Raw genomic sequence first — 15,010 nt, forward strand, 5'->3', positions numbered from 1 at the left:
CCTGTATGCTGTTACAGTTGGTACTTCAAAGCAGGGACTGAATATGTTGTTGCAAAGGATATATAGACACTGCAGAAGTGATAGCTGAATGGAAGAGTAAAATTATGTCACTCACTGAAAAATTAGGAGAACAGGTTGTGGCAGGAAAAATGGTGGCAGCTGAATGGGGAAGAGGAGAAGGGAACTGTTTGCTGTAAATTGACGTGGCTACATGTGGCTGGCCCAATATTTCTGCGGATGGGGGAAATAATAATACTTAACTCTTATACAGCTCTTATCATCCATAGTTCTCAAAGTGCTTTATGAAAGGAAGGCAAGTAACATTACCCCCCATTTTACAGATGTTGAAATTGACACGCAGAGGGAAGTGACTTGCCCAAGGTCACATAGGAAGGCTAAAGCTGGAAACAGAACCTCAAGATCTGCAAAAGTAACTAGTGATTTTGGAATCTTCAATTTCTAAGTGCCCAGATACGAGACACCTTAATGGGGCCTGATTTTCAGAAAGTGCTGAGCAGCTGCCTTCTGAAAATCAGGCCTTTTTTAAGGTTTTTCTAATTGGACATCCAATATTGAGCCACTCAAAAAATCATTAGTCACTTTTGAAATTTTTGGCCTGGCGCTCCTGACTCCTAATCCACTGCCCTTGCTGTACTATGTTGCCTTCCCAATACAGCATGTAGACATCCTTCTTGTGCAAAGTAGGCTTTGCAATTCTGTGCTAGCTGCTTTAGTGCTGTCAGTTACTTGGCAACACAAGGGGATTGTCTGCAATGATAAATGTTTGTATGCTTAGGGAAGAAGAGCCAAAGCAGCTGGAAACAGAGTAGAACAACAACAACAGTGCACATGTCTGCAAAACAATCCCCAGGGAGGGTCTCCTCTCATAGGGAACAGCAGGTGGGCATATATCCGGCCATGAGGTGTGCATAAGGGAGAGCGCTGACTTATAGATATGTTCTTTGAAGAAAGGGTGGGTGCTGGAGGAAGATGTGAAGTGGTGTAAGTCTGTAATGTACAGGATGACTATGTGCAAAGATATGATAACCACAGTACTAATAAGACACATGGTACGCTGCAGTCCAAGTTTTAAAGTAGTACACTAATTCCGCATGCTCCAAAACTGTTTGTCTATATACTGACCTCATTTTCACATGCAAATATGATCATTTTAGGCACAAATCAGCAAGTGCACAAAATTGGAGCCCAATGCTATTTTCCATAAAAGTTTGGCTCCAGGAAGTTTATTATTGTACCTACTTTTTTTCATGAGGGGATGACTATGCAGGCTTCGTTCAGTGTGCTCTTGCTTCACTTTACATCTGATATTAAGATACCTGAGGGAATTAGGAGCATTTCTAGCGCTTAATATATAACTATTATTTAATCTGGAAGCACCCACAATGTGCTTTTCTCTCCAAAAGGAAAAGAAGGGGCAGTCCTTCCCCAAAGAACTCAAAATCCAAGACAGACCAACTGGCAGGGGTAGTGGTACAATTTTCCATGGACTCAAGAGAGGTGAAAGTGGTGATTGGCCACATCACGATAGCATAAGGTTATGTTAACAAAAATTTAATTTTAGAAAAAGATAAATAGTCTATTCCTCACTGAGGACAACTGTGTCTGTGGGGGAAAAACCCATAGGGTGAAAACATTAGCAAAAACTCCCATTTGACTTCGACAGGGCAAGGATTTCACCCTTAGTTTCCTCAGAAGCGTTAGGGGAAGTATATCTAGCTAAGCTGAGCTAGACACTGGCAAATGTGATGGCCATGCGTTACTTAGGGTTACCATATTTCCTCATTAAAAAAAAGAGGACACTCCACGGGGCCCCGCCCCCCCCAACTCCGACCCCTCCCCTGAGCGCCCCGCATTCCCCCTCCTCCCTCCCAGCTGCGAAACAGCTACCCGATTGCTCCCGGTTTCACGGTTTGCCGGGCAGCCCCCAGACCTCTAGACCCTGCGCCCCCGGCCAGGCGCCTTCCCAACGCAGCCGGAGCCCGGGAGGGGAAGCGCCCGGCCAGGGGCGCAGGGTCTGGAGGTCTGGGGGCTGCCCGGCAAACCGTGAAGCTGGTAGTGCTCGGGCAGCTCGGCTCTTCAGCTACACAGAGCTGAGGTGTCTGGGGGGAGCAGCAGCAGCCGCCGTGGGGGAATCCACCTGCAGCTCGCAGCCTGCGGGAGCCGCAAGGTAAGCAGGGGACTGGGGCAGGGATGCCGGCAAAGCTATTTTCCCGGACACGTTCGGCTTTTTGGCAATTCCCCCCGGAACTGGGATTTGAGGACCAAAAAGCTGGACATGTCCGGGAAAAACCGGACGTATGGTAACCCTACCTAACTGCCCCCCAGGACTCCACCCCCTACCTAAGCCTCCCTCCTCCTTGTCCCCTGACTGCCCCCTCCTGAGACCTTCCCCCCATCCTAACTGGCCCCCTAGGACCCTACCCCCTACCTGTCCCCTGACTGCCCCAACCCTTATCCACCCCCCCACCCCCAGACAGACACCAGGGACTCCCACGCCCCATCCAACCATTCCCCACCCCCTGACAGCCCCCCCCAGAACACCCGACCCATCTAAACCCCTCTGCTCCCTGTCCCCTGACTGCCCCCTCCTGGGACCCCTGCTGCTAACTGCCCTCCAGAACCCCACCCCATACCTAAGCCTCCCTGTTCCTTGTCCCCTAACCGCCCCCTCCTGAGACCCCCCCCACCCTAACTGCCCCCCTAGGAGCCTACCCCCTACCTGTACCTAGACTGCCCAAAACCTTACATCCCCAACCCCCAGACAGCCCCACCCGAACTCCCAACCCATCCAACCCTCCCCCGCTCCCTGTCTCTTGACTGCCCCCTCCAGAACCTCCCTGCCCCTTCTCCGACCCCCTGGCCCCCTTACCGTGCCGCACAGAACAGCGTGTCGGGCTCCACGCGCAGCCCGACACGCTGCCGCGCTCCCCCACGGAGCGCATAGCCCGGTTCCCGCCCTCGCAGAGTGCTGCTAGGCAGGGGGAGGAGCTCCAGACTGCCAGAGGCCCGTTGCGAATGCAGGGAGGGGGAGGGAGGAACAGAGAGAAGGGGAGTGATCTCAGCTGCAGGGGAGAGGAGGGGGAAGCGGAGGAAGGGCTCTCTCTGGCTGCCGGAGCCCCTTGCAAGTGGCACCATCCGGCCGGCTGCCCTGTCAGCCGCGCCCGCTCTGCATAGGGGGTGGGGGTGGGGAAGTCCGGACATTTACAAATTCCCCCTGGACGCTATTTTAAACTGAGAAAAGCCGGACATGTCCAGGGGAATCCGGACGAATGGTAACCCTAGGCAGTTACTAAGCTAGAAATATGTTAATTTGTATTATAGTTCATTGCTAAAATAAGAGTACCTGCGAAATTCTCTTTTCCAAGTTTTTTAAATACAATATGCTTCATTTCTTAGTCTTATCACGTGGACTTAAATTAACTTTTAAAACTAGAAAGGAACAGAATTTGTAAACCTGTAATATTTCACAGTAACAGGAAGGTAACTCACATGACCAAAGATCTAAGAGTGCATGTAGGTTTATATTCTTCCTTGAATATAGTTTACATTGGATATTTATTGGGAAATCAACTTAGTGTATACGCGGGCGGAGCGGGGGGACTTTCAGAAGTCTGAGGGGATTTGCTGGATCTTAGCAAGCTTAAATTTAGACTGCAGAGAAATTGGTTTTTCACTGGCTCCTTAACTTCTAAGCAAGGTATGCAAACAATTGCAGATGGAAAGCAATTCTAATTAGAGAGAAACTGCTAAAATTACACTTATTCTTTTACACAAATATGCAACCCACAGGGAAATTCAGAATGTAAGTAAGAAGTCTCACACTTAAATCATCCCCCATCACACCAGAAGGATAAAAGGATGTCTGGACAGACAGCAGTTTTGCATATACTATATCTTGATGATCACTTAAACACACCTCCAGAAGAGGGAGGTGCTAGACTGAAATACCAAATTATGATCTTAATGCTGGATTTGCTTGCACTTGTTCTTTCTTACCATCACTCAACTTCATGAATTCCTTTTTCAATGGTTAATTAAAAACATCCCATGCAGCTGTGACAATGTTGAGAAAAACGTAACAGTTCATTTAGAATCAGTCTGTCATATAAATACATATTTGATTTACTTGACAGATATCAGCGCCTGTTCGAAAAATTTGTATTCTGATGTGCACGTTAAATCTAAAAAGGCAACTGGTTTACCCAACACATTGTAAGGGCTGCTTTGGATAATAGTGAAGTACGTCGTCTTCCAATGCCACACAAGAATAGCATTGCATTCGTGTTAGTGTTTGCATTTAGGGAGTTAAGACTCCCAGGCCAAATGACTAACACTCAGAATTTCTGATCACCAATATTTCAAAAATTAGGGTACGTCTTCACTTACCGGAGGGTCCGGCGGCAGGCAATCGATGTTCTGGGATCGATTTATCGCGTCTGGTTAAGACGCGATAAATCGATCCCGGATCGATCCTGGAAGTGCTCGCCGTCGACGCCGGTACTCCAGCTCGCCGAGAGGAGTACGCGGCATCGACGGGGGAGCCTTCCTGCCGCGTCTGGACCCGCGGTAAGTTCGGACTAAGGTACTTCGAATTCAGCTACGTTATTAACGTACCTTAGTCCGAAGTGGGGGCTTAGTGGGGACCAGGCCTTAGATTTACTTATTTATTTTGCTAAAGCAAAGCAGTATTAGTATCTGTAGATTGGCTATTCATTAAACAACGATCAAATTACCAAAACACCCAAGTTAAAATTGTTAGATCAACCATATGCCACATTATCCAGAGACCAAGAATCTCCTCTAAGGGTCAGTCCTGCAGAGCAGTCCTGCGCGGTGCTCAGCATCTCAAATCTAATAGCTACTCCTATTATTTCAACTATTCACTATAATATATCTTAAATCTCTCCACGGGGGTATTTTTTTAATCCTACATGTACTATGATTAATTATTTGTGAAGCAACAACAAGAAGAATATCCTTGTCTATAAAGGCCCGTCAATACTCCTTGAATAGCTATAAAAGATTTACAAAGTAAACACTGAAAGTGCCACAACAGACTAATGTAGCACGTATTAAAATGCCCAATAATCCAAAATTAAACAGTGTATTATTCAAAGCACAGTTGTTTGTGCATCTTTATTAGGAATATATTAAAAGAAATAAGAACCACACATCTAGATGCAATTTATCTGCCTGTGGAAGCAACAGTGTCATCTTAAAGTAGCATCCATCATAGTTTCATAAATGCTCATTTTTCTGTTTCAATTAACCTTGACTGAGTTTCTCTCACCGAACTGGAGGAGTTTGTGTTTCCCTTTGTTAATTCATCTCAACACTTACATAAGAAGAAACTTAAGGGAAGTGAACAAGTAAGAGTTTTCTAGATTTCTGATTAATGTGGCTCAGGCACCTAGACAAAACCTGGCCTTTCTACTATCCTGGCAGTAAAATGCCCGATTATTTTTGAATGTAAATATTAGATAGAAATTATTTAAAATTAAAAACATGAAAAGCATATGACTGTCTCAACTGGTTATTCCATGAGCTACACAAAGTACTCCTGTAGAAGCTTTCACTGTCCAGTTACAAAATGGTGAGCGCATGCAGAATGCCCCGGCAATAAATATCGGAAAATATTCTAATCAGTAAAATCACATGTATACTTATACTACAACGTTTTATTTTTAGTATGACTCTAGGGTAGTGTGCTTATTCATTTTGATGCTAGCAATTAAAAGCTCCTGTTTAAGTGATTTTAAAATGCACATAATTCTGACACATTAACCCCATTAATTTACAGAATATCACTTAAATTTTGCTGTTTTTACAATAAGGGGAGTAGATTAAATTCAACACTGAGATTTATGATGTACTTAAACATCTGAGATGTAATCAGCATTCTCTGTCCCATTAAGGAAGCCAGGCAGGTGTGGCAGACCATTTCCCACAATCAGAATGTATAATTTCCTACTTAAGTTAGAAAGGCCAAGATTTTTAGGACATGAATCAATCATTACACACCAATTCACTTCAAAACACTCTGGGTGGGGCCTTCTCTCAGTGATTCTACATTACCTTCATTTTCAGTGTTGGCTGGGACAGAATCAACACCAAAAGGATGCCATGGCTGAAGGTCATCTAGGCTGAATTCTCCATCAACTGGAAGAAGTTCAACTGTGGTTTTAGTTTCAGTCAATGAAGGCATGAGGGCATCATTTCCATAGCTGATCCTGGGCTCACTGATCATATTGGCCAAGACATCATCGGAGTAGTTTTGCTCTTTCTGAAGCAGTTCATCTGAAAACAAAACAAATACAAGAAAATAGGTTGTCAATATATGAGGACTCCATTTCAATTTTCCTTCGATAGGAATTTATAATAGCAGATTTTGTTTTTTGTAAGAAGTTTTAAGAAAGGAAAATAAAAGTAAAAGTTTGGCATGCTTAACATTCTTCATGCTGCTCGGTGAAACATTTTCCAAATGCCAACAAGAAACATTTGATACTCACAAAAGCTTGTGCCCAAATAAATCTGTTAGTCTTTAAGGTTCGACCGGACTCCTCGTTGTTTTTGTGGATACAGACTAACATGGCTACCCCTCTGATATTTGATACCCAGTTTCCCCACCCAGCGCATGAGAGCATGGGTCAATATCCCTTCATTCTGGGGCATCTCATTCCTTTTGATGATCTTGATTGTTTTTTCCACATTTGGAAAAATTAAATTAACGTCAGTTGTCAATGTTACTTCCTGTGTTAAGGTGGGCGGAAACTATGAAGGAATAGCTTCGTTCTTTCCTCTCCCAGTCGCAGCACATCATTATCTCTGCAATGCTCTTGATCTCTCTCTGCCCACTAATCCACAGTCCCAGTATCACTTATTGCATAAACCCGGGTCTACTGGGACACTAAACCAACTTATGGAAACATCTGTTTCTTTAATACCATGCAGATACTTTATCCAAACTACTGCAATATAATTATAATCTCAACAATCTCAGAGTAGTAGATACCTACATTATCAACCTATAGTGTGAACCTATAGAAGGTTCTATAAAACATACTAGGGTGACCAGATGTCCCGATTTTATAGGGACAGTCCCGATTTTGGGGTCTTTTTCTTATATAGGCTCCTATTACCCCCCACCCCCGTCCTGATTTTTCACACTTGCTGTCTGGTCACCCTAAAACATACTGACCATAAACGTATAGCAAAAAATATAGAAAATATATGAATAATACACTCAATCCTCTGCAAACAGAGATATCACTAATTCGCCAGACACACATTTGTAATGTAGTACCTATTGTTTTTGGATTTGAAAAACTTAGGAAAAGAGAGGAACAGAGCACTTCATAGTCACATGAAGTACACACATTTTAGCTGTTTTGCTTCCCAAGATGCTAAAAATTAGTTGGATAACAACACATGCCCTTGCATGTCTCATCACAGTAATTCCTTGTAAACGCTGTTGTGTCCCCTTGCCTCAAGGTGAGCAGATGCGCCTGCGACGTTGCACTCCATAATGTTTTATGGAAATATGCTTATGAGTGTGAATATGATGTAACTGGAATATGCTTTATGCAAAAGGTCTCTCTTTAAGGTATCATTACAAAGCTTATAATCTACTGAGTGTGTTCATCCTATTTGTATGCATGTATCATTCTTGTATCTGAAGCTAGAAATATGAAGTATAACTCTAAGGTCTATTGTAATTATGCAAAGTGTGGGCCACTAATGGAGGTTTAGAATCTTGATGGCTCCTATTGACTAGGACAATTGATTGTAAATGGCTATGTTTACTTGCAAACCTTCCTGGGTATGTGCGGGCCAGCTCTGGAAGAACGGAGGCTGGGGTCTCACAGGACATGTGAACATGTCACCTTACTGGAATCCATCTTAAACCTGGTGCTTTTCCATTTAGAAGGAGGGGTGCGGACCCAGAGACACAAAAGATTCCCGCCTTGTGCCAAAGCTACAAAAGGGGGTGGAACATAACGAAGGGGGTTCCAGTCATGAGAAAACCCATAATTTCCACCTAAGATGTCTGCTGGAACTAACAAGGACTGTACCAGGGGAAAGGATTGGGCCCAGACTAATGCTAGGTCCACACTACCTGCCTGATTCGGCGGGTAGAGACCGATCTTCTGGGATCGATTTATCGCGTCTCATCTAGATGCGATAAATTGATCCCAGAAGCGCTCCCCCGTTGACCTCGGAACTCCTGCTCGCCGAGAGGAGGAAGCGCTGTCGACGGGGGAGCTTGCCTGCGCCGCGTAGACCCGCAGAAAGTAAACTTAATTCGATCTAGGAAACGTCGACTTCAGCTACGCTATTCTCGTAGCTGAAGTTGCGTTTCCTAGATCGATCCCCCGCTCCAGTGTGGACCAAGCCTTAGATGGAGTCTAGTCTGTGAAAGAAGCTTATTGGAACATCTCTGAGGGTGAGATTTTACCTGTAAACAGTTTCTTACTGTATTAGGCTTAGACTTGCATGTTTTTGCTTTATTTTGCTTGGTGACTTACTTTGTTCTGTCTGTTATTACTTGAATCCTACTTTTTATACTTAATAAAATCACTTCTGTTTATTAATAAACCCAGAGTAAGTGATTAATACCTGGGGGAGCAAACAGCTGTGCATCTCGCTCTCTCAGTGTTAGAGAGGACGGACAATTTATGAGTTTACCCTGCATAAGCTTTATACAGACTAAAACGGATTTATTTGGGGTCTGGATCCCATTGGGAGCTGGGTGTCTGGGTGCCCAAGATAGGAGACCTGCTGAGCAACTTTTAGTTAAAGTCTGCAGCTTTGGGGGCATAGACCAGACCTGGGTCTGTGTTGCAGCAGGCTAACGTGTCTGACTCAACAAAGCAGGGTTCTGGAGTCCCAAGCTGGCAGGGAAAACGGGCTCAGAGGTAATCTCAGCACATCAGGTGACAGTCCCAAGGGGGCCTCTATGACTGAACCAGTCAGAGCACCCTACCTCACTTTACAGGATGTGGAGGAGGACGGCGGCCCATGCCATAAGCTCAGCATATATCCTTCAAACAGTTAAATAACAGCTAACTCAGACTCTGCTTTTAAACAAGCAAACATATTCACATACACAAAAGACAGGCGCTTGGTTGCAGCACTTTAAGCCAAGGGACTGACCTGGCCTTGGAGTTCTGGGTTAGCATTGAAGCACTCCTCTTCTGTCCCAGTCTCACCCAGCTCTACTCTCAGCGGGAGCAGCACGTCTTCTCAACTGTCCTGCTAGCTCTCTATTGGCCCGTATCACCTTCTGCCCCTTCTATGCCTCTGGAGGACTATATCTCACTGGCCAAAAAAGATTTTTCTTAAGCAGGAAGTGTCAGGACACCAATGACTCCAACAGGATGCTGAGATGGCCTGAATGACTCTGTCACACTCCCATTCTCTCGTCTCCCATTCTACTGACTGTTTAGGATTCCCTCTCTTGCATCATGCATCAGATCTGATTGCAAACTCTTTGGGTATGGCCCATGTGAAATGTACCTATATTTTGCGGAGCCTGGCACACTTTTGGACATTTTAACAAACAGCTGCCAAGAAGGAAACTGGTTAAGAATTGCCAATAAAGTGGCAGCTAATTAATAGTGCTGTTTTGAAAACACACACTTTTTTCAAACACAAGTAACTGTAAAGGTTACACTCAGCAAAAAAATGACAACTGGAGTTACAATAACTCTCATTAAGGATGGCCTCTTCATTCCCTTATCAATACAAGATACTGAATTTTTGTAGCTATATACTTAGATTTGAATTTTGCGATGTTATAGAAAGTAAGAATTCTACGCTATGCTGCCAGCCTCTTTAAGTCACTCTAAGGGTGCCACAGGGTCAGAATTCTGTCCATAATTGACCAGGAGAGAATTCCCGGTGTGGAAGGGAACTACCTGCCAGTGTGAAGCTGGAACAATTGGCTCCTGATTCATCCAACCTCCTGCTCCAGTAATGGACATTAGGGAAGAGAGAAGACTGCTTTATTATGCACTGGCATAAGGGATTCTACGCTAATGCAGAGATGCCAACCTTGCTCTGAGACTTTTAGGGATTTTTATGAAAAAAAAAATGAGAGAGAAATTAGGGAGGTTGCTTGGACCATTCTCTCCCCACCTCTGCCCTGAGGAACTGGGACCTCTCCCCTTTCCCTTCTCCTCCCTGTCTACGGCCGGGGAGGGGGAAGGTCTGTGTGTTCCCTTTTACAACCTGACCGCCACACCCAAACATGGAGAAAAGGAAGAGCTGCCCTTCTATGATACCTAGGGCCCTTAATTATCTTGGCCAGTTCCGGGACTGGACCTTTTTCCTGGGAAGATTGTGCTGGCCTGCTCTAGGTTCCAAGGATGAGTTAACATAGTCCAGCAGAGTCCACACAGGGCCGTTACAACGCAAAATGCAGCCCGTGGGCTGGGCAATGAACTCAGCAGTGTCCCAAGCCAGCAATGAGGCATCTATGGTGATGGTTCTTATTTTTGTGTTTCAGCGGGCGGCATGTGAATGGAGTCCTCACATAGGCCTTGTGGGGATCCTTCCACCAAATCAGGGAGTCGAGAACCTTCTGAGGAATAGATATCCTTTTGCTCAAGCTGTGTAGGCTGTCCTGAGCCAGACCTGGAGATACCTCGAATGCAGTCTGGCATCGGGTGTAATGAACATGCAGGCTGCCATGTGTCCTAGCATCTGCAGGAAGGTCTGTGCTGTGGTTTGAGAGCTCCTCTGAAGGGTACAGATGAAGTTGCTCATAGTGATGAATCTGTCTGTAGGCAGGAAGGCTCTGACAATTGTGGAAACTGGGGCGGCCCCCGTGAATTCAATGCGTTGGACAGGTGTCAAAGTGGACTTTTGTGTGTTGAGGCTCAGTCCAAAGGAATGGAAGACGGCCAGGGACTTGCAGGTTACAGACTGCACTCTGGGAAGGGACCAAGCCTTGAGGAGTCAGTCATCAAGACAGAGAAAGACCATTATCCCCAATTATCATAACAGGGCATCACAACCGAAAGGACTTCGGTAAAAATTCTGTGCGCAGTCAAGAGTCTGAAGGGGAGCACTATATATTAACAGTGATCATTGCCAATTGTGAACTGTAGAAAGCATCTGTGAGCAGGATGCATCAGTAGGTGGAAATAGGCATCCTGAAGGTCAAGGGATATGAACCAATCCTCCGGATCTAGAGATGGTATTATTGTTGCTAACTTTAGCATCCCAAACCTCTGTGTCCAGATGAACGTGTTCAGAGTTCTGAGGTCTAGGACTGGCCTCCATTCTCCTTTCTTCTTGGGTACCAGGGCGTAACTCGAGCAGAGCCACATCCTGATGAAGGGAGGGACAAAACATGGTGACTCTCATGAGAAGGGTTTCTGAAAGAGGATTAGGAATGGGGCTGAAGAAGTGAATGTCATAGCCTGATATAATGACTTCTAGCCCCATCTGTCTGATGTGATCTGCTCCCATAATGGTCTGAAATAGGGTCAGAGGTAGGGGAGGAAAGAGTGGTTGAAGCAATGGGGCCAGAAGGAGTGATTCATGGCTCTCAACCAAAATATCAAAAGGACAGAGGAATTCCTGGGTGGTTCCACAGCCCTCTGATACACGTGTAGGCTTGGGAAGAATTTGATTTTCATTTTTTTTTTTTTGTAATTTTGTATTCCTGGCTGCTACCAGGATTGATACTGGGGGAGCCAGAACTGATGCCAGTTTCTTTGAAGAGTCCTTGTGTATAAAGGGCTATGAACTGGGTCCAGATGCTGATGCTAAACAAGGCTTCACTGTGTGGGAAAAACTCAAAGCCATTTTCAAGGGTCCATGAGACTCAGTCAGGGGGGCGGAAGAGAGGCAGTTAGGAGCCTCGGTGGTACCTGCACTAGGACGTAACTTCCCCTTCGTCTTCGACTCTCCATCGGGGACTTGTGTCTTCTCTTTTTGGAATGCTTCCAGGGTTCTGAAGCTATCCCTTCAGACTTGCTTGTTGGAGCTTAATCTGTGGAGATCACCAGGACATTCAGATCTATGCGCAGGGGTGAGGTTGGGCTCCAAGTCGGTAGCAAGCCTCAAGAAATGCTCCATAAGGTGCAACTTGAACCTGTCTTCCCTCAGCTTCCTAGACCTGCTCTTGAAGTTAGTGCAGACCTTACACTTCAACAGAATATGCACCTCCCCAAGGCAGTGGTGGCAGTTGATTTGTCCGTTGCTGAAGGGAGAAGACCTTTTGCAGGTCTGGCAAGGTTTAAACCCTGGAGTTTTGGGCATACCCTGAGCAAAAAGGGGGCTTCAAAGAAAGGAACCAAGGTGGGCAGGGAAGCCACTGGGGAAAAGGAGAATAGTGGGAGGTCCCCCCAAACACACAGACAGTGTAAGAAAATATTAAGAAATAAAACAGAGAAGGGCAAAGGGTTAGCAAAACTAACCAACGGACACTGCAAAGGTCCATCTCAGGGTGAAGGTGTCCAATAAAGAAGTGGAGCGGCGCTGGCTCCACCCTTTTCAAATCAGAGTACAAGGACATTTAGGGTGTAGATGCGGACCCATGGACACTGCTACTGAAAATCTACGATCAAAGGTGCAAGGGTACGCAAGTGCAACTGAGCAGCCATAGTGACATCTACTCAAAGAAGATCTCAGGAGTTCCTGGATCCTAAACCTGTGCTCAGTCCACTTGACCATGGTGTCTGCCTCTCTACAAAAAGAACAGGAGTACTTGTGGCACCTTAGAGTCTAACAAATTTATTTAAGCATAAGCTTTTGTGGGCTACAGCCCACTTCTTCGGATGCTGTAGCCCATGAAAGCTTATGCTCTAATAAATTTGTTAGTCTCTAAGGTGCCACAAGTACTCCTGTTCTTTTTGCGGATACAGACTAACACGGCTGCTACTCTGAAACCTGCCTCTCTACAGAGATTTACTGTCAAAAAAGGGGAGGAGCATGTGAAAGAGTGACATACACACTGTATAAAAATGAGAAAAAAAATTCCCAACATGCCATTAACAGCCCCTTAAAAGAATCGGACTACTTAAGCTGCAGAAGAAAAATGGAGTTTCCGTCCCTCGATTTAAATCTCTGGTTTTGGAGTTATAAAACAACTCAAACGGACCCAACTGTAAACGACAAAAATAGCACAGTTTCCAGAGTCTAGAAAGCAAGCATACTCAGGCCTGCCATTAAACTGTCAGAACTGGGGCAAACTTTTTGGTTGATTCTTTATCCTAGAATTGCATGAACACTGCTATCTTTCAGCATTTTTGTGAGAATGGAATTCTAATGAGTTGTTATCTATCCTGGCAATATAGCAAACCATTGACTTCTACAAAGACTACCCTAAAATGTCCAGTTATTTATACTGGCTGCCAAATTTAAGAGTCTTCTTTCAATGCTAACTTTGCTCAAATCAGTCATGGCTTTTGATACGATCAATCACACATTGTTATTCTTCAACAGAGTGTTCTCCATTTTTGCCAATCCTTAATTTTCCACCTCCCTGCAGAGGATAATTCTCTACATAACCTGGTGGTAAGGGGGACAGCTGGAGGCGAGAGTGTGCATTCAAGTGCATATCAGCAGGTTTCTTTATACAGTGACTATCTTCATTATCAGGGCCTCCAAAAAGATAATTTTCAGGCTGTTCCACAAGACCTCATCTCATATCAGATCAAGCAGACAAAAACCCCAAACCAAAATCCTCTAATAAATGTTCTCTTTCTATATAGCTCATTATGTCACTGCATCAATACAGGAGGACTCATACAAAAGATAGTGTTTTGGCACATTTCGTTTTGTATTGTGAGAACGTGCTCAGAACTAACCACAACTCTGAAAATAACACACATCCAAAATCAGTGACAGAAGAACTCCCAGCAGCTCAGAGTTTGGGTCAAATCCAATTAATATCCTACAAATAGGATTCTTATCTAGATCAATGGAGAAGCCCCCACTATACTATTTCCCTTCCCCCAGGTAACCATAGGCCTGGGCTCACTCCGACTCCTTCTTGGGTGAATAGGAGGCTCACACCTGCTTAATCATCTTAATAGGGCATCTCACTTCTCAGGTCTCTCATATTGACCTCCCCAGCACAGTCTTTCCCATCCTCTCTTCTGCTGTTTAGGGGAGTTCTCCATGACTCTCCCTTCCTGGAGAGGGAATAGCTTCTAGAGAGGAAGAGGAGAGGTGTGGTTGGGGAAGTAATCAGGAAGCTAGCACCAATGTCTGTCTCTCTCCAAGTGCTCCATTTGGTCTCCCCCCTCTGCTGTAGTGAGCCGTGAAGAGTGGCGAGTAAAAGAAGGAAGGAGGAGAAGTAGAGTGAAACCTCTGCTGTGGCAGCCTCTAATAGGCAGGAGTTTGTAGAGTGGATAAACTGCTCTGACGCTCATGCAGCTTTGTCTCCACTAGAAAGGAGTTGCAAGTATAGCTACCCCAGCAAACCCTCTAAGGGGAGATGCAGCTTATAGGAGCAAAATAGTTATTTTGCTGGTACACCTTATACCAGTTCCCCAGACAAAATAAGCTATACCAGCAAGATGACTTTTTTGCTGGTATAACTGCATGTATACTAGTTTGCCGCTGTCATATCTATGTCAGTTACAGGTCTGGATTTTTCCCCACACTTCTAACTGACAAAGCTATGCTGGCAAAACTTTTAAGTGTACATCAGGTTTCAGTCCCTGGGACAGAAAGGCCGCTCAGGAATGTCAGGAATCCACTCCAAACCATTATTTTTACCTATTGTGGGTAAGAATTCATTAATTAAAATTTATGAAGGGTCCAGGTTTAGTACTCAGTTATACTGGCTCAGGGGAAAGAAAGTGTAACAGAGTATAGGCCATTCTGGTAGCATCACTATGTAAGGGATATTTGTCTTGTCTTTACTTCGGTAGCAACTATAAAGTTAGCAAGTTAGGATTTCCCCCAAGTTAAACCGAGAATATTTTTGCCCAGCTAAAAAGTCCAATAACACCTTAAAAAAACAAAAAAC

General features: G+C 44.9%; 1 protein-coding gene across 10 annotated transcripts in view; it reads right to left on the reverse strand.

The window, feature by feature from the left end:
* Window positions 1-15,010, reverse strand: part of APP (amyloid beta precursor protein) — a 323,444-nt gene that overhangs the window by 26,266 nt on the left and 282,168 nt on the right. For all 10 annotated transcript variants that reach the window (XM_005289303.4, XM_065576464.1, XM_065576485.1 and 7 more), the window contains one exon: window positions 6,097-6,318. In XM_005289303.4, coding sequence (XP_005289360.4) covers window positions 6,097-6,318 — 222 coding nt within the window. The remainder of the gene's footprint in view (window positions 1-6,096; window positions 6,319-15,010) is intronic.

Source organism: Chrysemys picta, chromosome 1, assembly GCF_011386835.1.
Source record: "Chrysemys picta bellii isolate R12L10 chromosome 1, ASM1138683v2, whole genome shotgun sequence".
Lineage (NCBI taxonomy): Eukaryota > Metazoa > Chordata > Testudines > Emydidae > Chrysemys > Chrysemys picta.